This window comes from Dromiciops gliroides, chromosome 4, assembly GCF_019393635.1.
Source record: "Dromiciops gliroides isolate mDroGli1 chromosome 4, mDroGli1.pri, whole genome shotgun sequence".
NCBI classification, from domain to species: domain Eukaryota; kingdom Metazoa; phylum Chordata; class Mammalia; order Microbiotheria; family Microbiotheriidae; genus Dromiciops; species Dromiciops gliroides.
Genome location: NC_057864.1, coordinates 164,914,482 through 164,939,202, shown reverse-complemented (window position 1 = coordinate 164,939,202; position 24,721 = coordinate 164,914,482). Strand labels below are relative to the sequence as shown.

General features: G+C 36.9%; 1 protein-coding gene across 1 annotated transcript in view; it reads right to left on the bottom strand.

Annotated features, from left to right (window-relative positions):
* BCAS3 (BCAS3 microtubule associated cell migration factor) overlaps window positions 1–24,721 on the bottom strand; it is a 789,343-nt gene that overhangs the window by 581,698 nt on the left and 182,924 nt on the right. Inside the window, exons 10-11 of the mRNA XM_044003231.1 lie at window positions 23,856–23,932; window positions 1,833–1,909 (exon numbers count right to left, since the gene is read on the bottom strand). Of these exons, the coding sequence (XP_043859166.1) occupies window positions 1,833–1,909; window positions 23,856–23,932 (154 nt within the window). The remainder of the gene's footprint in view (window positions 1–1,832; window positions 1,910–23,855; window positions 23,933–24,721) is intronic.

The window sequence follows — 24,721 nt, the reverse complement described above, 5'->3', positions numbered from 1 at the left end:
CTACTTAATACTTTCTCACTGACTGATGGACTGATAATTTGATTCAATCTGGGAACACACGGACAAAATGGCTTTGACAAGTAATTGCTCAGAAAGAAGGAATAGGACTGGCTATTGTAGGATATGGAATTCCAGGGTCATTCCTTTCAGCAAGAAGAAAGTATCTTCTGCAAAGCAAAACCAGTCTCAGACTAGCAACCTTTTTCTTAGTTGATCACACTGCAGTGTCAGCAAGGTATATAAATTCAGGGCTTGTGGTCTGCCCCAGCATGAGCTCTCATAAAGAACCCAAGGTATACATAGTGAGGAATGATGGTGTCTATAACAACACATTTCAACTATGCCTCCACAAGCCCTTTGCCATAGACACTTAATTATTAGTAAAATACCTCAAAATGTATATGCAAAATTTGGCACATATGGGCATCCATTTATAATTGCCAAAAGACAATGTATATCCTTCTATTTATGTCTCTCACACTCAACAGAAATGTATTACAGATGTGAACATCAGAAGATATCACTATGTCACTACACAGCATTGCAAACCATTTGTCAACAAAGTCAGAAAAGAATAATTCAAGAAGGAGTATCTTCAGGAAAACTAAACTGGGAAATGGCCAAGAAGAACAGCCTAACTGGGGCACTGGGCCAAATGCCAAAATCCCATGTGCCATAAATGAAAATGTGGATATATCATTGAACATATCTAGAAAAAAAAAAACTTACATAGTCATGGACTTCTTAAAAAACTTGATGCATTTTCAGAGGCTGAGGATTTACTAGCTCTGTGGGTTCACCAAATAATTATTTTCCTTACCACATCCTTATTTTGTCAAAAGCTCTTTAGTTCTGCTTGTACCTAACTTACAGTAACCATTCCAATTTAGGAAAAATGAAAACGGATTACTGGTCATCTTTGAGATATGGAACAACTGGCTGTAAGCTAAATGTATTAGTATTCAAGTTCCTAGATGCCATGGAAAATGATAATGTTTCAGAGAAGAATTTTCTTTTACTATTTATGGAAAGATGCCAGGCAGGGAAGAATAACAATATACACAAAGTTTCTATAAGAAAGAAACTTTGTCCAGCAGCTGAACTCTTTGACAGGGAGAAAAGAGATGGGAAATCCACTCTGAGAAACAAAATCCTAGGAATAGCCAGAACCCTAGGTAGTTTAGTTGGAGTGGTATGGATTTAGTTATCTAAATTATCTTGAACTTGTTTGAATCAGGTTTTGACAACAGATTAAAGTACTGATTGTGGAGAAAGATTCAAGTACAGACTGAAACAACTGCCTCAGTTTCCCCAATTTATTGATAGAGACAATAGAGGTGAACTGACACCCTAAAATCAAATTAATGGGAGCAGCTAGGTGGCACAGTGGATAAAGCATCGGCCTTGGATTCAAGAGGACCTGAGTTCAAATCTGGCCTCAGACACTTGACACTAGCTGTGTGACCCTGGGCAAGTCACTTAACCCTCATTGTCCTGGCCCCCCAAAAAAAGTAATTAATGCTAAAAGTATATTTAAATGTTGGTATCTTTTTTAGCCTTTTTGGGACTTTTATTAACAAAGCTTTAGAATTCCATCACCCAGTCCCAATTCCAATTCTCTGTCAAAATATAAAAAAAAAAATGAAAATTCTTTATCTACTTCAAAACCCTACAACATTACAAGCAGCTAAGAACAGGGAGAAAGGGCTCTGCTTTGGAATGACTACCACTCAAAACTGAAAAGGCCACAGTTGTGTACTGCTTTGACAGGTATGGAAAAGATTTCTTTGCTCTTGCAGGAAAGGTAATGGTCAAGGCATATACTGTCTTACCTTGTTTTCTGCATATGCAAGCCAGCGGTTTCCAAGAGCAATGGGATTCATGTTTGGCCCTGGACAAGGATAGCAGCCTGAAAAATTTCAAATGGCAATATTAAGAAATCTCTTAATTGCTATTTTGTAGGAATTTTATTTATTAGTGCCAGGAAAAGAGACCCAAAAAAATCTAAACAAAAAAATGTTTAAATGACAAACAATCAACAAATGCTTACATTTTTAAGTGGAAGATAAAATTCCACTGACACAAACTATCATTTTAAGAGTTAAGTGAGTGTAAATGTTCATTTTTCCTTCTGCTGGACCTTTCTTCCTGATTCTGACTTGGCATTTTGAGAAAAGGAACATTTTGCAGCTTTTCTGCATTATCGAATAAAATTTAGGTGGAAGTGTAAATTACTTTTTAACAAAAATTGGGCAACTTATATATACCTTCTTGTCCTTGCCTCCGACAGTGAGATGCAACAGCTCCTGTGAAATACTGGGAAGTTTATGAATCTTTAGGCCCCAGATATGCAGAATAGGAAGAGAATTAGGCAAAAACAAGGGCTGAGTAAAATAAGGAATGGGAGTGGAAAGAAGATCAAGCAATACTAATTCTATAATCCATTTGAAAGAAGATAGAAGCTTTTGTGGTGGCAAAGAATTGGAAATTGAGGGGATACCCATTAACTGGGAAATGGCTAAACAAGTTGTGGTATAGGAATGTAATGAAATACTATTGTGCTGTAAGAAATGATGAGCAGGAAGATTTCAGAGAAACCTGGAAAGACTTACATGAACTGATGCTGAGTGAAATGAGCAGAACCAGAACATTGTACACAGTATCAACAACACTGTGTGTGTGTGATGATCAACTGTGATGAACTTGGCTCTTCTCAGCAATACAATGATCCAAGATAATTCCAAAGGATTAATGATGGAAAATGCTTTCCACATCCAGAAAAAAGAACTGTGTAATCTGAATGCAGATTGAACCATACTGTTTCTACTTTTTTTCTTTTTTGAGGTTTGCCCCTTTTGTTCTGATTCTTCTTTCAAAACATGACTAATGCAGAAATATGTTGAATGTGATGGTACAGGTAGCCTATATCGGGATGCTTGATGTCTCAGGGAGGGGGGAGGGAAGGAAAGGAGGGAGAAAAATTTGGAACTAGAAATCTTTGAAAACTATTTCTACATGTAACTAGAATATAACAGAAAACTTTTATGATAAAAAAAAGAAAGAAGCTAAAAGCTATTCTGTAGGAGAAAAGAAGAAAAAGAGAAGAAGGTGCCAGAACTATTGTAGAATGACTGTGGGACAGATGCAAAGAGGAAATTGAAGCAGAAAAAATGGAAAGAACATCCATAAAGTAGTCCTTGGTAGAGGGATGATGAGAATCATTTATCTAAGCCTGTGAATTTACACTTAGCAGTGAATTTTATCTCTTGTGTTTCCTGTCCTGACTATTAATAGCAATACTAAGAGTAGGTCTTTTAGTTTGTTTCCCTCCAATCAGCAAGAATGAATTTCATATTCTTGGCAACACTGGACTGAGGCCTGGAAAAACCTACATGTCCATACCCAGTTCCACCAACAATGAAGCAACATTAGTTCAGTCAACAACTGAGCAAGGATTTACAATCAGAGACACTGGAAACTCCCAGCTTTACCACAAACTTCCCTTGTTGGTCTAAGCGATGCTGTTCTTTCTCTGTTCCTTGATGATCCTCATCTATAAAGTCACTGGAGTGGCATGAAACTGCACATAAGACAATGTAAAGCACTCACAAAGACTAAAAACAAACAATACCTATAAATTCAGACTTATTTATGGTATAAGAAGTTTCACATGAGCACAGGCTGGTCGCTTAAACAACTTGTCTCCAATACATACAAACAAGGATAAGGCTGAGTATTTGTACCTCAATTTGGAGACTAAATTTGCAGGGGGGGCGGGGGGGGGGTTGGTGGGGCAAGCAGAGTTAAATGACTTTCCCAGTGTCACACAGCTAGTGTCAAGTGTCTGAGGCCGGATTTGAACTCATGTCCTCCTGAATCCAGGGCCAGTGCTTTATCTACTGCACCACCTAGCTGCCCCATATTTTCTTTCTTCCTTCCTTCTTTTTCTTTTTTAAATGGCAATTGAAAGCAAAGATATGTAAAAGAAGCAAGGACAGATGAGAGGGAGTGAAAGAGACAAAGACAAAAAAAGGTAAAAGAAAGCAAGCTAAGGAAGAGCATGGAAATGTTGCAATTGGCATTGCATACATTATATAACTCACAGTACCAAGAATTTTCCAATCTCTTATTGATCCTGAGGGTAAGTGCCTAATAAATGCCTATCTTCCTTACTAGTTGACTAAAGAGCAAATAATTCAAAGAAAAAACTATCTCTATCATTAGTAGAAGACAAGCCAGGAGAGATTCTCTAAGAGGTTACAGCAATGGGATTTTCATTTTTCCCCCAAAGAAGCAAGTATCTTTATCACTAGTAGCAAAAACTGGAGTTATGATTCAAAGGAATAAAAAACAAATATTAACAATTCTGTGTCCATGGCACAAAAGTAAGGAGATACTGATGTTCAAGAAATATTGGATGGAAGATCAGGGGTGAAACAGGGATGTCCATTATCACCCCTATTATTTAATATTGTCCTAGAAATGTTAGCCTTAGCAATCAGAGAAGAGAAAGGAATTAAAGGAATTAGAATAGGCAAGGAGGAAACAAAACTATCACTCTTTGCAGATGATATGATGGTATACTTAAAGAATCCTAGAGAATCAACTCAAAAATTACTTGAAACAATTAACAACTTTAGCAAAGTAGCAGGATATAAAATAAATCCACATAAATCATCAGCATTTCTATACATGACCAACAAAGTCCAGCAGCAAGAGATAGAAAGAGAAATTCCATTTAAAGTAACGGTAGATAATATAAAATACTTAGGAGTCTACTTGCCAAGACAAACCCAGGAACTCTATGAACACAACTACCAAACACTCTTCACACAAATCAAATCAGATCTAAATAATTGGAAAGATATCAATTGCTCATGGATAGGCAGAGCTAATATAGTAAAAATGACAATACTGCCTAAATTAATTTACTTATTCAGTGCCATACCAATCAGACTACCTAAAAATTATTTTATACAGCTAGAAAAAATAATAACAAAATTCATCTGGAAAAACAAAAAATCAAGAATATCCAGAGAAATAATGAAAAAAAATTCACAGGAAGGTGGGTTAGCGGTACCAAACCTGGAGCTTTATTATAAAGCGACAGTCATCAAAACTATCTGGTACTGGCTAAAAAATAGAATGGTAGATCAATGGAATAGGCTAGGCTCAGGAAATGCAGTAGTAAATGACACTAGTAATGTAGTGTTTGATAAACCCAAAGACTCCAGCTTCTGGGATAGGAACTCAGTATTTGACAAAAACTGCTGGGAAAACTGGAAGATAGTATGGCAGAAATTAGGCATAGACCAACATCTTACACCTTATACTAAAATAAGGTCAAAATGGATACATGATTTAGACATAAGAGGTGATACCATAGGTAAATTAGGAGAGAAAGGAATAGTGTACCTATCAGATCTTTGGAAAGGAAAACAGTTTTTGACCAAACAAGAGATTGAGTATATTATAAAATGCAAAATGGATGATTTTGATTATATTAAATTAAAAAATTTCTGTACAAACAGAAGCAATGCATCCAAAATTAGAAGGGAGGTAGAAATCTGGGAAACAATTTTTGAGGCCAGTACTTCTGATAAAGGCCTCATCTCTAAAATATATAGGGAACTAAATCAAATTTATAAGAATCCAAGTCATTCCCCAATTGAGAAATGGTCAAAGGATATGAACAGGCAGTTTTCTGATGAAGAAACCAAAGCTATCTATTCCCATATGAAAAAATGCTCTAAATCTCTAATGATTAGAGAGATACAAATTAAAACAACTCTGAGGAACCACCTGACACCTATCAGATTGGTTAAAATGACAAAAAAAGAAGATAATAAATGTTGGAGAAGCTGTGGAAAAATTGGAACACTAATTCATTGTTGGTGGAGCTGTGAACTGATCCAACCATTCTGGAGAGCAATTTGGAATTATTCCCAAAGGGCGATAAAGCTGTGCATACCCTTTGACCCAGCAATTCCACTTTTAGGTCTTTTTCCCAAAGAAATCATGGAAAGGGAAAAGGGACCCACATGTACAAAAATATTTATAGCTGCTCTTTACGTGGTGGCAAGGAATTGGAAGTTGAGGGGGTGCCCATCAATTGCGGAATGGCTGGACAAGTTGTGGTATATGAATACAATGGAATACTATTGTGCTGTAAGAAATGATGAGCAGGAGGAGTTCAGAGAAACCTGGAGGGTCTGGAGGGTCTTCCGTGAGCTGATGATGAGTGAGATGAGCAGAACCAGAAGAACATTGTACACAGTATCATCAACATTGTGTGTTGATCTACTGTAATGGACTATATTCTTCTCACCAATGAAATGGTACAGAAGAGTTCCAGGGAACTCATGATAGAAGAGGATCTCCAAATCCAAGAAAAAAAAAAAAAGAACTGTGGAGTATAGATGCTGATTGAACCATACTATTTCTTTTATTTTGGGTGCTGTTGTTTTTTTTTTCTATTTTGAGGTTTTGCATTACTGCCCTGATTTTTTCTCTTATAACAGGATTAATGCAGAAATAGGATTAATGTTATTATGGATATATATATGTGTGTGTGTATATATATATGTATATGTATATGTATATAGATATATAGGTATAACCTATATCAGATTACCTGTTGTCTAGGGGAGGGGGAAGGGAGGGGAGGGAGGGAGAAAAATCTGAAATTGTAAAGCTTGTATAAACAAAAGTTGAGAACTATCTTTACATGTAACGGAAAAAATAAAATACCTTATATGTAAAAAAAAAAAAGAAATATTGGATGGAATGCTACTGGAATCTGGGAATAAAAAAATCTATTGAGTCTGCAGTTGTGATTATGAAGTTCTGATTATGAAAGGCATAGAAAACCTAAATCTATCACAAGACAATAGAAATGTGCAGCTGAAAGGGCAGAAACCAGCTTTAAAGGTTTTATTTTCTACCATAAACCTATGTGTTTTTGCACAAGCAAATCCCAGATACATGCCACTCAAATGATAGGTTTCTTTCTAAACGTATTGCTTTTCATGAAATGAAAACACTTTTTTAACAGTAAATACAATTATTCATTCTAGAACAAAGGAAATATACCAATATCCAAACTACACACATCTAAATCTTTCCTTATAACAGAATCACAAGGGGCAGCTATGTGGCATAGTGGATAGAGCACAGGCCCTGGAGTCAGGAAGACCTGAGTTCAAATCTGGCCTCAGACACTTAACACTTACTAGCTGTGTGATCCTGGGCAAGTTACTTAACCCCAGTTGCCTCATCAAAAGAAACCAAAACAACCAAAACAACAACAACAAATAACAGAATCACAGCTGTTGAAAGGAATAAATGTTTGTCAGGAGAGTGTAGGGATATCAAATTCAACCCCAAATTAAGAGAAATGTCAAAAATACTATCACCTTCCTAAGATTTGCATGATATAAGGGTAGCAGGAGGCTATTAAGAAGGAGAAACATACAGTCCTCTTCTAGTTTGTAAATATAAATAGATTCCTCTATTTCAAAGTCTCTAGGTTACGAGTTAAACTATCTTCTCCTAATAAATCTGAATGTTTAACCTTATTAGGTGATCTTATTTAGGCATTTTTTTTTACCTTGCTAATGAATAACTGACTTTAGCCATTTACAAAGCAGGGCCAAAGAAATATCTGCAGGGGCCCAGAAGTGAATTTGTTGTCTGAAACACACCACACTGACCTCCCATCAGCCTATTAGATTATAACTCTATTGGCAACCCAAAAGAATTGTGGAAGTTCCTCTTCCTGTAGGCTTAAAGAAAATGAGAAAATAGTTTAGGTGAAGTACTTCAACTTCCTCAGTTGTACAAGAGAGATTGAGAAGTAGTGGGGCAGAATAGATACAGGATTGGCCTACAAATCAGGAATACCTGCATGTGACGTATACTAGTAAGCAAGTCATGCCAGATTTCAGCAACTCAGGTAACTCTCTCTCTCTCTCTCTCTCTCTTTTTTTTTTTTTTTGGCAGTGACTTGACCAGGGTCACACAGCTAGTAAGTGTCAAGTGTCTGAGACCGGATTTGAACTCAGGTACTCCTGAATCCAGGGCCAGGGCTTTATCCACTGTGCCACCTAGCTGCCCCTCAGGCAACTCTCTAAAACAAGATACAAATTAATTACTGATTTCCACTAGTGGAGGCAATTTCCACAGTGAAGGATCCCTAGCAACTAGCTAATCCTTACCATCTCTTAGTCTATTCACATCTCCCCCTCCTATCTCTTTCTCAACTGGAGATATTGTCTCTTAATTGAGACAATTAAGGTCATTCAATATGAGTTCCATGACCCCTTTCTATTCCTTAAAATACCCATTAACATCATCCCTCATTCTGTTCTCTTTTCCCATAGTCTGTGATCCTGAGGTGGCCTTTCTTCTTGTAAAGGCAAAACCCTATAAATGTGCACTTGAACCCATCCCCTATCTTCTCCACCAAATTAAAATACATCCTCAATAATTTTCTCCTATCCTCTCCCTCTCAAATCTGCTCAAATTTCCCTCAACCTTCAAAAACCTTTACTACAGCTTACATTCCCTAAAAGCTTTAGTGTTTTATCTATTCTCTCTTCCTCACACACAAAAAAAGCTGTCTTCACTTACTACCTAAAATTCATTTCCCTTCACTCACCCCAAGATGCTTTGCGATATGGCAACTGTCTTCACTCAACTCAAACCGCTCTCTCTTTTGTCACTATCTCTTAATTACCAAATGTGATGGGCACAGAAATATGAATAGAACACTGGAAATGGACAGAAGAGTCACCACAAAAATTAGATCTGTGTTTAAAAAATTACAAAGAGGGGGCAGCTAGGTGGCCCAGTGGATAAAGTACTGGCCCTGGATTCAGGAGGAATTGAGTTCAAATCTGGCCTCAGACACTTGACACTTACTAGCTGTGTGACCCTGGGCAAGTCACTTAACCCTCATTGCCCCGAGCCCCCCCCCCCCAATTACAAACAACAAGCTTGGTTCCAAAGAAGAGATATGAGAAGACCCCTTTACACAGTATATTTATAGAGGCAGTAAGTACAGGAAGTAAAACTTCATATATTCTGATGGTTTCCACCCCCCCATATATTGGTTGGTCTTGATGGATTTTCTCTTCTTCCTTTTTGGTCTCTGGAAGAAGGTTAAAGGGGGAATTGAAGAATTGCAAAAAATAAAAAATAAAAATAATTTTCATAAAAATCTTTATTACATACTTTCCTAACCCTAATTAAACCTTTCTATGTTGCCTCCAGTTATCAAATTCTGGAAGCTGAATAACTGTACTACACTGTAACTAAATGCCAGTTGCAGAGGGTTATTTGTTCCAGAAGGACCACAGTATGCTGTCATTTTTTTATCACTTTTTAACTTTCCTTCAATAATTAGTTTTCTATAGAATCACCCTAAAGATCCTCTAACCCCTAACTATAGAGATGAGGAAATTGAGAACTACCAAGGTAACAAGATTTGCTAAGGTCAAACAGGTAGTAAACGGCAGAGAAGGGATTAAAATCCAAATTCTTTGACTGAAAATTCAATATATTTTCCAATGTACTACCCTCTAAATTTCTTATCACCTGCTATTCTTATAGTAATGGGCTTAAGAGTGGCTCTACATTTCTCATACCAAGTCAAGTGTTTAAGCTTTGTGATAGTGATTTTCCTCATTGAATTTGCTTCACTCACTTCAAAGTTTGAGCATGTTACAGATCACTGAGGTTGTCAATCAGACCTCCAGATAAAATTAGCATAAATGTGTATAGTAATAGACATGATACTCATATAAACAAAGTATTTAACTTGGGATAACTACAGTCTTTTATTATAATCTATCCAGATGGATAGCTTGTATTTTAATTTTTAATTAACATGAAAGTAATTTAAATTACTTATAAATGCACACAATACATTTTGTATGCCTCACTCAAGCAAGCAACAAACATTTTCTTACCTGAATAAACACCCCTTCTTTTTGTTCCTCAAGCCTCCCACACCATTCCCTCCCCAAAACTTCTTGGCTAAGCATAAATAATCCAGCAGGAAATTATATTTGATGCCATTTAGAAGCTGGCAGAATTTATTAGTTAGGGCAGGGACATGGTCAGATCTGCACTTGAGGAAAAAATAAACTCATACTTTACCAAAAAATAAGAGACTATTGGAAACCAAATCACTCTTCTCTCTATCTCAACACCTAAAAATCCCTTGACACTATCCCCCATTCCTTTCTTCTCTGTGAAGTCTCCAAAGAAGTGATAAACTTTCTACTTGCCACATGTACAACCTTAATTCTAGCATAAGAAAAAAGAGAAGAAAAGAATAAAGGAAAAAGGAAGCAAAGAAGGAAAAAAAGAGAGGAAGGAAGGGAAGATGGAAAAAAGGGAGGGAGAAAGGGAAGGAAAGGAAAGAGAATTGTGGGGACAATCTACCAGAAGGAACAATACAGGATGGATCACATGTAGAGACAGAGGAGTTGAACTTCAAGAAAAGATAAAGGGGTTCTAATCTAATCCAACAATCTAATTTTTAAAATTAGGAAACTGAAGCCTAGACAAGTGAAACTCACAGATCTAATTAGTACATCAATCAGGACAAAAATCCAGATTTAGAGAAGTTGGAATTGATGCAGAAATTTGGGGTTTTTAAAAAAACTATTTCTAATATGAACTATGTGAAAGGCAAGATGACAGTACAAAGAGAGTTTGCCTCAAAGTTAGGAAGACTTGAGTTCAAGTCCCACCTCGGATATACATTGGCTGTATGACCCTGGGCAAGTCATTCAACATCTCAATTCTCTAGGCAAAAAAGGTGCTAACCTACATTGGTAGAAGGTGCTTCCTCACCCTAGGGTTCACTTAACCAATGAAATCATTTGATCAATCCCTGTCCCATTTTATTCCAGTATAAAATACAATACTTTTTTGGTTTTTTTAAGTGAGGCAATGGGGGTTAAGCAACTTGCCCAGGGTCACACAGCTAGTAAGTGTTAAGTGTCTGAGGCCGAATTTGAACTCAGGTACTCCTGAATCCAGGGCCAATGCTTTAACCACTGCGCCATCTAGCTGCCCCCAATACAATACTTTCTAGTGGTCAGGATGAGCTTTACACATAATTTGTGAGGAGATATAATTTATTATAAACATTGATTTTTTTCAGGGATTCTATCTTTACATTAAAAGGAACCACCCACATTTAACCAAGTTAACATATACCCCACTTTCAATATAGTCTGATAATGATCTTAACTTTCTTAAATGTCAAAAAATGCTTAATAAATTCCGTTCTTATACTGCAAAATGTCCCTGAAAAGCCAATTACAATTTACCATTTTTCATTTTCAGTTTTGGGGCTGCTTAACTGGAAACACAGTGCACCTCAGGGCTGTACAATGTTGGAATGGAAAGCAAATTGTTTTCCTGCTCTCCAAAAAACCCCACTTAGCACTGGAGTCAGCAGAACAGCAGCCACTCAGCAAAAGAAAGGGCTGACAATGTGACCTGTGCTCACTTCATTATCCAATCCTTACAAGCGTGACCCTGCTAAAGATTAACTTTTACCTCCACTAAACTTTGAAAACAACTGAAGAAAAAACAGATCTTATGCAGTCTTGGGCATAATTCTAATGTGTTTACAATGAACACTAGCTGAGTGAGAAGGTAGGGCTAGCTGTTCAAAGGACCAAAGTTTCCAAGTTTAAATGGAGCTATAAAGAGGTCATCCAAGAGAAGAGCACTAAGTGAAAGTCCTTCCAAAAGCATAGGCAATCATGCAAGTACTTAACAAGGCACTAGAACACATTCCAATTTCAGATGGAGTCCTTTTGGAAAGTTGGCCTTATCAAGAGGTGAAATACAAAACATGAGCAGATCAGACAAAAACTGATTTAAATGCCTCTTGGTAACACTTGGTTTTAACTGTTTCCTCGAGGGGCATTCATTGGAAGGCTTTTCAAATGGGCCAGGGTCACCTTTTTTTTTTTTTTTGCAGGGCAATGGGGGTTAAGTGACTTGCCCAGGGTCACACAGCTAGTAAGTGTTAAGTGTCTGAGGTCGGATTTGAACTCAGGTACTCCTGAATCCAGGGCCGGTGCTTTATCCACTGCGCCACCTAGCCGCCCCCTAGGGTCACTTTTTAAAAAGGGGATGCCAGCAAGAATTTCATTTTATATCCACTTTAAACATGGAACATGGAACATGGAAGCTTTCATTAGTAATATACAGAGGTAATTGTTTGCTAAACATGCTCTATAAAGAATGGATCACAGAGGCATGGAAAGGGCCTCAGAAACCAAAGAATAATATCTTCATTTTACTGATGAGGAAACTGAGGCCAAGGAAAATCAGCTGACTTGCACAAGGTAATTCTGGTAATAAGAACCAGAGTCAGGATTTGAATTCAGGTCAACTAAGTCTAGAATCAGTGTTTTTCCCCCTGTACACTATATCCCAAGAGCCACAGGTTTACATTTTAGGTTACTGGGGAAATATTTCACAAAGGATATCCCAGTAAATTCAATTCCCCAATTAGTATCATACAAAATGTGCCATATAAAAGTTTATTTAAGGGTAAATTTTCCTTGTAAGTATGCTGCACATGCTCTTTGCCTCTCATAGAACAATGTCTACTGATTCTCTAAATTTTCATGTTTTATTTCTCACAAGGAATTTAAGTGTTATATCTATTTTGCTAAGACTCAGAAAAGAGAGATTTTGATTTTCATCTGTATTTTTTGGATTTGCATTTGGTTTGGATTTTCTTAAACATATAATAGATGTGACGGCCATTTGGTAGACTTTATACTTTGTTTTCTTTCTATTAACTAAAATAAAAATGATCTTTCTATGACATTTTAAAAATTATTCCATAAGAGTAAAAACCCTTTGCAACAAGAGCTATAGAAGCTAAGATCTGCAAATAAGCAACTTTAAATGAATGTATGATATCACCAGTCAAGCTCATAAATTCTGAAAAGAGGAAAGAAAATATTAAGGTGTTATTTTTGTTCTTTGGTTTTAACGTGGCCACCTTCACAATGGGCATCTGTAATTCTATAGAAAAGAATGAAATAAAAGTTTTCATTGAGCCAATAGCCCAGACCAAAAACACAAAACAAAACAAAAATAAAAACAAAACTTCTGAGGAAAAAAAGGGCACATTGATGACACTTGAGAAAGGAGAGAGCAGAGTAGAGTGAGCAAAGAGCCTTGGCAGGAAAATGGTTCTATAGCTGTGTCCAGTAGTCCAAGAAAAGCTAACTGGAGTCTACGAATGAGGAAGGTAGAAGTAAAAAGATAGGCTCAATTTTGGTCTAACTTGTGGATCCAGAGAAGAGGTATCTCAAAACTAGTCACCATAAAATATTATCTATCATAAATTGAACAGAATAAATATTACAATCTCTTAGTCTTGTAGTACCATAGAGAAAGCTGGCTAAAATGTAATATGCTGAATTGCACATTATATAAAATTTATTTAATAAATTGTAATTATTTTAGACACTGTGGCCCAGTATGTCTTGGCTGGTTTTTCCTGAAATCCTTGTCACTTCAGGGCTAACTACAGATAAAACTATAATAATAAATAATGAGCCAAATCCTAACATCAAATTTTAAGAGACTTTGGTATTGTTGATGATGAAGTGACATTTTCTTAGTTTAGGAAAATATGCCTATTTTCCAGAGGATTATAACTCTAATTTTCAACTATTGCTGGCCAATTTTAATTATAACCTGGTGCCTTTCACATAGCAGGCTCTTTCTAAATGCCTATTGACTTGACTAAATCTAAAGAGAGCTGATAAATTGACTTAATTGCCTAAAAGCCACCATGATCCTGTATATGGGTATAGGAATCTCAATAAGAAAACCTGGGTGTACTTCTGACAGGGAATAGACCAAAATCTTCTTGTTAAGGCTGCAAAATTCTTCTACATGCACTAAAAAAGCAAAGGGATTCCTTCTTACCTTGAAAATGGAAAAACAAACTCCTCAATTATCCAAACTGAACCTTACAATTAAGATTCCCTTCTGATTTAACATAAGACAGGCACAAAATTAGCAACAATAAGAGAAGGTAAAATATTTGAGACCTGTAGCTAAGTGGTAATTAATGTAAAGTGATTATTTACAGCATGAATATATATATATATATATATATATATATGTACCAAGGAACATATATAAGTATGTGTGTGCATATACATATAACTTCCTGGTACAAATCAAATGGAAAAATGGATCCGGAAAAAAAGGATGTGAATCATTGATGAATAATTTAAATCTAACTGCTATTTAATGGTTTCTTTTTAGTGTGCATCACAATCAAAGTTTCAAAAAGGAAATGGCATATGAGAAACATGATTTTCTTCAAGGTAAGTACAAAGGCTAACCCAGGAGGCTCCACAATTGTACACGTGCCCATTTGGGGCTACATATCTACAGCCATCGAAGAGGCTCTGAAAATTCATGCTAATGACATCTATCAGGCTTTGCCTTTTGTTTTCATCATCTTGCCTGGGTTTTCAGTTCCCAGTAAAACAGCTTCATCAGTGAGCTGCTCCCGTCCACCTTTTCTATGTCATCACTGACAAAAGTGTCTCCTTTCGGATCATATTGTCTGTCTTCCTTTCCCAAGTCCCTATCAGATCTCTCTACTTTCCCCCTCCACTCCCTGGCACAAAATGCCAAGATAGCTACACTGATGAGCAGAGCTGTCCCTACTTCTCTTACAGTCCAAGCATTGTATTCACATATACACACACCTTCAGGAGTTGAAAATTGTGTTGAGCAGCAGCTTTTCAAACTATTTTGTACAGTCTGATGATCTAATGATTCCCATTAGGCTGTGTAACTAAGCTGTTTATTGTCACTCTATAACGGCTCCTCAAAGAAGACTGGGTCTTATTGCAAGCTCACTGGTAGACCACCAATACCTGTTTGTAAAACTATGAAATATGTGGCAAGATTACTATTTTGGTTATGCAATCAATATGACAATGTCCTGCATGATACTAGGGTCAATTATCTGTCACCAGTGCTATTATGGTACATATAACCATGGGTATGTGTCACTTGCACTCAGGTCAGAATATCTGGGGGAAATGGTTTATTAAGTGGGATTCTGGCCAAATATTGATTTAAGCATACATTCCCCCTCCCCAAGGGCAGAGGTTGAGGTTTAAGGAAGGAAAGAGCAACACAACACAGTTTCCAGATTAAATAGAATAGGCATTATTCTGTGGCCTTAAGAATGAGTGCTGCAGGGGCAGCTAGGTGGAGCAGTGGATAGAGCCCCAGCCCTGGAGTCAGGAGTACCTGAGTTCAAATCCGGCCTCAGACACAACATTTACTATCGGTGTGACCCTGGGCAAGTCACCTAACCCCAATTGTCTCACTAAAAAACTAAAAAAAAAAAAGAAAAAAAAGAATGAGTGCTGCAGAGTTGTTGATTATAATTCTGCTGGAACCACAATAAAATTCAAAACAGTAAACATATTTCCTTATAAAGTAGAATCATCACTAAGACTCATCAATGACATCAACATAACATCACATAGGCAAGCCTGTTTTCTACCCAAAAGAGCTAAAGTCTTTTTTTGTTGGTTTTTTTTTGGGGGGGGGGGGAGAATGAAGGTTAAGTGACTTGCCCAGGGTCACACAGCTAGTAAGTGTCAAGTGTCTGAGTCCAGATTTGGACTCAGGTCCTCCTGAATCCAAGGCCGGTGCTTTATCCATTGGGCCACCTAGCTGCCCCCAAGAGCTAAATTTTAAGGTTTGTGTTTAATGCCATGAAAAATAGACATGACGGATTGGGGCCCTACAAATGATATTCATTGCCACTAGAAATCCAAGAGAAAATAGCCTACTCTTTCTTTGCCTGGACTCAAGTTGTACTGCAACATTCTATTTATGTCTCCTTTATTCTCTATATTGTCTCCTCTGGAGATGATCCTATCCACTCTATAGCTAGTGCTATACTACTAGCAATTAAGGTACCTTTCAAAGGATGGAGCTCACTTTGCAAAAGGTACCGACTGGGTTTGTTCCTTCATCTGAACCTTGAAGGCACAAATTCATTACAGGCAGTAATACATGAGAAACATTTAGGACAGCAAATCCCTCCTGGAATAAGTGCTCTGTCAGCAGAATATATGTATAATCACATAAGAGAAATACTAAGGTACACAAAATATTGCAATAAAGCAACCCTAATATAACCATAATCCTACCTAACTCCTCTGTCTTTTTTTTTCCTTCTCTGATTGCTATGTACATGAAATAGTTTCAAAATGAGTCTCAAATAGACCAGTATTGGCTATATCACTTCTCACTGCCTATATAAACCAGTTGCTCAAAGCCCCCACCACGAAGGGACATATTAATGCATGGTAACTTCCCACTGCCGCTCTCCTTGCTAGGACATTATTATTATTATTATTATCTCTGTACAGCTCACTCCAAAATCTACATTTCTAGTTCTGATCTGGCACATAAGACCTCCATTTCCAAATACCTTCCAAGATATCCACTCCCATACAATCCACCAGGCCATGAAACGCAACAGAACCAAAATAAAACTCACCAAATTTCTCTCAAAGTTGGTTCTTTTAGATTTCCCTATCTCCATTGATGACACAACTATTCTTCACACAACCCTAACACAAAATCTTGTACTAATTTTGATTCTCCAATCTCCCTCTTTGCAAATTGGTGGTTGTTCTATCAATTCCACTTCAAAAATGAACAGAACTTTTATGACAAGAAAGGACCTGTCTGATTTGCATTTCTTCCTTAGCTTCCCACAAATTTGATTAAATGTTTTTTGTCTCCTCTCATTTCTTGCAGTCTCTCCTGCCTCCAATCCAACTTGACTTTGGATTAATGTTCCTAAATTGCTCTGATCACACCACTCCCTCCTCCAAAACATTTATAGGCTTCCCAATGACTACCTGAATGAGTCTAGAGGCATTATCTTCCATTATCTTCATACTGATCAACCTAAGTCTGGTAACAATACACCTCTTAGGTGCGGCTAGGTGGCGCAGTGGATAAAGCACCAGCCCCGGATTCAGGAGTACCTGAGTTCAAATCCGGCCTCAGACACTTGACACTTACTAGCTGTGTGACCCTGGGCAAGTCACTTAACCCCCATTGCCCCACAAAAAACAAAACAAAACAAAAAAAAACCCCAAACAATACACCTCTTCAACTTGATAATCCATTTATATAGCTAGCCAAATGAGTAAAATCATCATTTCACAAAGAGACTGAATTTATGATTCCCCTGCCCTCTATCACAGGATGTCATCCATCTATGCTCTCACAAATTATGTTATCTCCATGCTCTCCCAACTCTCTCTGCCATTGCAAGTACAATGCAGTTCATATTCCAACTATTGGAAAAAGGCTTTGCTACTGACCTCAGCCAAAAGTGAACTCTCCCTCTCTTGAACTCCTGTTGTGATTTGGCACTACCCGTACAGTACTGGTTCTATTTTACCTTTCACCATGACTAATTTTGATGTGTTATCTTCTTCATAAATCCACAGAGGATAAGGGCTCAGTCTTACCCGTCATTATCCTAGAGTACCTGGAAAGATGATATGTACAAAGGATCCTAGGGTCATCAATTTAGAGCTAGACAGAATCAGAGGTCTTACTTTACAGATGAGGAAACTGGTTTCCAGGAAGGACACAGGCAGTAAGTGTCTGAGCAGGGATTAGACCCCAGATCTTCTGACTCCTGAGCCAGTGCTCTTTTCATCATACCACACTTTCTCCAATTTTAGGCATAATAAAATCTACTAAATCAATGAATGAAAAAAGAAGTTCTTCATAATCACTGACAGAACATGATCATAAAGGGAAAAATAACATCAATAATGTTTTAATGGCATTTTTGAACATTTTTGAACTGATTTTAAATAGATGAGTTCTTTCTACTCTTATGTTCCTGCAAATATTTTAAGAAATTAAAAGTGCCAGAGCACACCTTTGCAAACCTATTGTTCAGCATTAAAAATTCAGAAAGACCATTGTACACAGTATCATCAACATTGAGTGTTGACCTACTGTGATGGACTATATTCTTCTCACCAATGCAATGGTACAGAAGAGTTCCAGGGAACTCATGATAGAAGAGGATCTCCAAATCCAAGAAAAAAAAAAGAAAGAAAGAACTGTGGAGTATAGATGCTGATTGAACCATATTATTTCTTTTGTTTTGGGTGCTGTTGGTTTTTTTTTTCTATTTTGAGGTTTTGCATCACTGCTCTGATTTTTTCTCTTGTAACAGGATTAATGCAGAAATAGGATTAATGTTATTATGTGTATATATATGTGTGTGTATATATCTATATCTATATCTATATGTATAGAGATATATAGATATAACCTATATCAGATTACCTGCTGTCTAGGGGAGGGGGGAGGGAGGGGAGGGAGGGGAGGGAGGGAGAAACATCTGAAATTGTAAAGCTTGTATAAACAAAAGTTGAGAACTATCTTTACATGTAACAGAAAAAATAAAATACCTTATACATTAAAAAAAAAAAAGCTTATGAAAAATTCAGAAGGACATGGGGCAGCTAGGTGGCACAGTGAATAAAGCACCAGCCATGGAGTCAGGAGTACCTGAGTTCAAATCCAGCCTCAGACGCTTAACACTTACTAGCTGTGTGACCCTGGGCAAGTCACTTAACCCCCATTGCCTCACTAAAATAAATAAATAAATATCAGAAAGACAAAGTTTATCTTCCCAAGTACTCAAACTTATTTTTCTTCTTTTATCTTTTGTTGTCTCTTTTAAAAAAGCATTCTTAGATAGGGTGGCTCTCTGGGAGGGAGAGATGGAGGGATAAAGGGGCAAATTTTGGTGATGTAAAAAATAAAAGACATCTATAAAAATTTGACTTTAAAAAAGGATCTACATTCTTTACATTCGAGGAGATAACGAGCATCTAGAAGAACTTCAACTCTATCTGATCAAATGAAAGCTGTTGTACAAACCCTATTTTGAAGGTCTAGGTAATCATCCTAACAGGGCAAGTATTACATAAAAAAACATAGAGTGCGCCATAAGCCACTTGGTCCAAATTGAATTATAAGATGCTATCCACTTATAAAGTCCTTTACTTCATTCCTAGAGGAACTGTTGACTCTCCAGATCTCGCCTTCCTACTACAAACTACTGAAAGAATACAGCAGACGCTTATACCCAAACAATACTTGTCCCAATGTTCAATGAGACTATTGTTAAAAAACAAAACAAGCAAAGTAAAGCTAAACAGGGAAACATGTAAAGATGCACAGTAGGGTAGTCTTAAGGGCACTAAAAAGAGGGAAAGAGGGCATTCAAGAAGGCTGCCAACAAATTGACCCCATATTTTATTTTCACAAACTTTGTGGTTTCTGATTTCTCAGGAAATGGAAGGCCCTATGTTGAAAAGTACTGGTTTGAAAAAGAGACCTGACTAGGGAAGTTTTTATCAGACAACCAAAGAACCCAAGAGAGCTTTGCTAACCAAATTGGCACAAACAAACTGACTATTTTAAAACAATTTGATGCCCTTGAGTCACTCCAAAGTGACTTTGAAGAGAAATCATCTCCCTCCTCATCTTAATGAGAGTCTATTTGGGACCAGATGGATAACATTTCTGCCAGTGGTTACTATATAAAGCTTCCTATGAAAGTGCACTATTGTTCTTGCTGTTGTTTTGATGTTTTTGTTGTTGTCCTTGTCATAAGATGCCTTCTTCCTCCTCTGACACAATATTTACTACTGCCAGAAGATTGCAACAAATGTATTCATCTCTGAAAGACAGCAGTTTCAGGCTAGACAGTCCAAAAGAGGCAGGCAGGGCAAAATCAATGTTGCTATGAGACTTCCTAGGGAGGGGCTTAAAGGAGGGAAGCTCATTGCTGTGGGATATGATCCAGGACAAGGACAGTAAGGTATCATGTCCTCCATGATTCCCTTTGTCCTACAGCCATTTGGGGAATGATTCGCACAATGCAGTTGTAGCTTTGGAGAGAAGGGGGGGGTCGGGTCAAAAACACACTGGTTCTTACCTGCTGCCACAGAAACATATTTGTTATTGTATGGAATAAAACACACACAGCTGTGTGTTATTCACAGATAAGAACCTCCATTCTCTTAAGTATTTTAAGGAAGTGTTTAGTGCTTTTAAATTTGAAAAAAAAATGTTATGCCCCTTAAGTCTATGGAGAAAATGAACCAAGCACACTGAAATGCTTCAGGACATTAACTTTCCTCAAGAAAGAACCTGAGGACGAATCCAGCCACTTCCTTTCCTAAGTAAGTGGAGGTCAAGGCCACCAAAGCAAATCTGAAAGGCAGTGAGGTCCATATGTAAGGATTTACCTCTCCACCTAGACCTACTGCTTACAATGGAGACCTGTTTTTAATATGCATTCAAGGAGTTCTGGAAAGGCAGGCTTTTGGAAAAAACTGTGCCAAACAGCCAAGTCTCAGCCATTTTTAGACCAGCTCTCCTCTTCTTCCATAACAGTACCCAGGCTGTTAGAAGAGGGCGGTTTGAATGCTAGTGAAAAGAGCCAGTTGTGATCATTATACAATGTGATAGTCTGCCTTGGCTCAGCTGACAGGGGTTGAAGAAGAATCACTGTCTATTTGAAATGATGGATAAATACAAAAATAACAACAGAAAAGGTTTTATCTTCACATTCAAAGACCACTTAATTATCTACATTAATTCTATATGCCTTACCAGAGGTAAGGATGACACTGCTGTGCTAAACAAACAGAAAAAAAGAAATAAAATAAAATAAATAAAAGGGAAACTGTTCCTAAAAGCTTACACTAGGGGAAAAAATCCAAAACCAACAACTCAATTGTCTTATTATATTGATGACTTTTTAAAAGCTATTTTGGTATTACCTAAGAATTTTTTAAACAAGAATTTGTTTTATGAAAAAAGCAAAATAATATAAACTATGTTAAATATATCAGTTTTACCCTTCTAAATGTGCATAGATGAGATAAAACACCCCTAACTTTATGATCATCATATTCTTAGATTCCCAAAAATTTTGAAATCTTCAGCATGCATAAATTGTGTTTTCCTTCATCAAAAAAAAGGTAATGTGATAGCTTCATTCTTATTCCAAAATTTTAATAGGAATTAGGTCTTACTGCATATTTGCATGGTCTGTCTTTCAAATTAAATCCAAATCTATTTATTTCCCTTTATACTATATACTTACAATTAAGTTTATTCTATTTTAATCTAGTACTATTACTGATGACTATGAATTAGCCCTGAAAAAGGCCAGGAGTAAATTCTGTAATAAACACAATTCCAAAACCAGCTCCTTTCATTAAGTGTGTGATCCACTGTCTCCTCTGTCTGGTGAATGTTCCTGTAAAATATTCCTAACAAAGGGAGAAACTGACACCTATTGGTAACTTTAATATTACCTCACCATAGCTCATCTTGACCAATACATAGGCTCATGGTTTCTAAAATCTAGATATTTCCTAAATACATTTGTGCACACACACACACATACACACACACACACACACACATATCTCCAAAACCCTAGATATTCACATTATAAAATGAATGGTGATAACTTAATTTTCCATTTTGCTCTCAAAGTCCATACCATAAAAGCTTTCAAAAGAAGCTGTTCTACACAATGAAAAGGGAAAAATACTACTACTAGGAAGTGTGGGATATAAGTATAAATTTATGGTGGGGGAATAGCAGGAATTAGGCAACCATGTTCTTCCTCAGAAGCCAAAAGTCACATATTTGGTTCCTGAGGCTATGGATGGCTAGCTGAGTGCTGCTGATAGGATTTCACAACAAAAGCACAGAAAATCCTAATAACTGGATCTCCCAGTTTTTAGAGCCACAGGCCTTTGCCCTGTAGTTCAGTGGGAAGGAAAAGTAGGGAAGTAATGGGATGTGGGGCAAGGAGAATAATTCTCATGCTGCTCTGATATGTTCCTCTACCCTAATGTGGGTGATAAAATGAGGAATAAAGGAAAGACCTTTCAGCAGCTCACCCAGCAGTTTCCAGAAAAATTTATAGAAGGTCATATAAAGATGAAAGTAATATATTAATGTATCAACAACTGCAATAAATTGCAATCAGTCAGATCACAGGGCAAAGAACTGAGATATTGAGAGACATCCCAGTTCTATCAAGCCATAAAGCAATAAAGTTACTCATGGAAGATGTTGGTCCTTGTGTAAAGATGGTGCTAGCAAATAGTGTAAGAATTCAACAAGATTATACAATCCCGGAAGAAAGGGAGATTCTCAGCTGTGTTTCTAGGTGTTTCACAATACGTCGTCCACATTAAATACTTAATCAGCATTTCTGGAATTGATTGAATTCCATTTTAACCCATCAAGTGTGCTTCACACACTTGAGCTGTTTTTCCTAAAGTGGTGAAAAAAGCATGTAACTATCCATTCTGTTAATATCCGACTTCCCTAGAGACACCACTACTGTTGATACAAGCAGTACTTGTAGGTCAACTCTTGGGGGGAAAAATCATGAGGGGAGAAAGCAACATTAAATAGCTGTTACTGAAATTGTGCTTCAAAGATTGCAACAGACTTTAATTTTTTTCCTTTGAGTTTCACAGCAGATGAGAAAACCAATGGTGGGAAAGGTTAAGTGACATGTCCCTTGGTCATACACTGAAGAAGGGTCATCAGGAAAAGAACTCACTTCTTCACTCTACTGAGCAATGTGTTACAGGCCCTGATTTTCTGGGGATTCCTGACAGCATCCACTCTCCCAAATTCTATAGTAAATCTATTATGACATTTACAAAAAAAAAAAAACATACACAGAAAAATTTGAATTACATTTCTGAATCATTCTGCTTCTATTAATGACATAATAGGGCAAGGAACAGAATGACACATTCAAGACTTAAGTCATCCTCATGTCTGTCCTACCAGACATGTAGGCATGTAGGCACTTATGGGAAAACCTACTCTGGCACCACAGCAGGAAGTATTAGAAAAAATGCACAGGTGTGTTTATTGAGAGGCATCCATGTACAAGTGCATATGTCAGCAAAAGACCCAAAACTCCACTTAGTCCAGGTATGATGCATTTGATATTCAACACAACAAAATCAATAGGAGGGTGCATAAGATCTTAATATAAGAAGCAAAAAAAAAATCAGATATGGGATAGGGCTGGGAAATTATTTTTGTTTTTAAATTAATATAATTTATTGTGGAGAGTAAGCCCCTTTCTCAGACAGTACTTTCTACCACCAAGCGTGTGGGCTCATAAGTGGCATTCTTAGAGGAACTGAGTGGCAGTTCCAAAAGCATGAATCATAACACTACACCCACCTGAGTCAGTCACCTCATGCAAAGGGCTTCATTTATATGAGACTCCACTTCTTTGCCTTTGAATTGTATAATTAAGCTACCTCCTCTTTAAGAATGTTAGCTTAATTGAGTAAATGTTAACTAGAAATGTTTTTAAGCATCAAAAATCACTAAGAAGCCATAATAAGGGAATAATTAGGTTTTCATTTAACAAAGAGGGAAATTATAACACCAAAATGGGAAACCTGCCCAACAGAATATATGAAGGACAGTAAACAGCTAAGAATCTGTCTCTGAAGTTTCTGTATTAAAAATAAGGACTTCTACAGATATTCACAGGAAAACAAGAATAGGGACCTATCAAATGCTGATACATACAAAAGGCCATGTAACTGGATATAAACTATTATTTTTACTATAGAAGATGTGCAGCACAATTACAAATAAATGTTACAGAGAGTAAATTAAAATAAATATGTACGTACTTGTAACAAAGAACTTTTTTGTGAAAGTGCAGCTATCAAAGGCGGCAATTTTTTCTTGCAAGACTACAACGAGGATTCTAAAATAGGAAAAGAAAACCAGAGTGAAAAAACCAAGAGTGAACCATCATTATGACAATGAAATTCTACAAATTAATTTCACAGCTACATCATGCATGCTGAAAAAATCAACAGTCACCAATTGAACTGTTGATAACATTGTAATTCAAAAGAATACTGAATCTGGAGCTACAGTTCCTTTCATAGCCCCAAAAGACAAACAAACAAAAAACTATTGAGGGAGGGAGGTGAAAAATATATAACAAAGCAGCTTAGATCATAAGGGTGAGTTAAAGGAGAAAATCTAACACAGAAGAAAAATTCTGGCAACTGTTAACTGAAACGTATTTTGCCCTCCCCTCAATTCTATTTACCCAAATGGAATTTCCAGTGATTAAAATTCTGTGAAATCCATCTTCATTACAAATGGCTAAGTTTAACAATCAATTGTTCATCATTTTCTAAAAGTGTTTTTCCTGTGACAGCTCAGAGTCAGGGAATTAAAGATCAAATGGATTTATGAAAACTGTCATTAAAACGATTGCTGGATTTCCAAGAGCAAGGACAATAGGGGGGGAAAAACCAAGAGGACAGTAGCTAACCAGCACAAATGAATCAACTCTTTACATTAAATAGATGGAAATTCAACCAAGATGGAGCAATGGTAACATTAATCTCAATATTTTCTAATAAAAATCATTGTGTATGTCAGGCAGCATAGGCCACCATTTTCCTCTAGGAAACAGTTGGGCATTATGTTCAGCTACATAATTAAGATACCCACAAAGAAACTAAAAAGTATTGGAGTA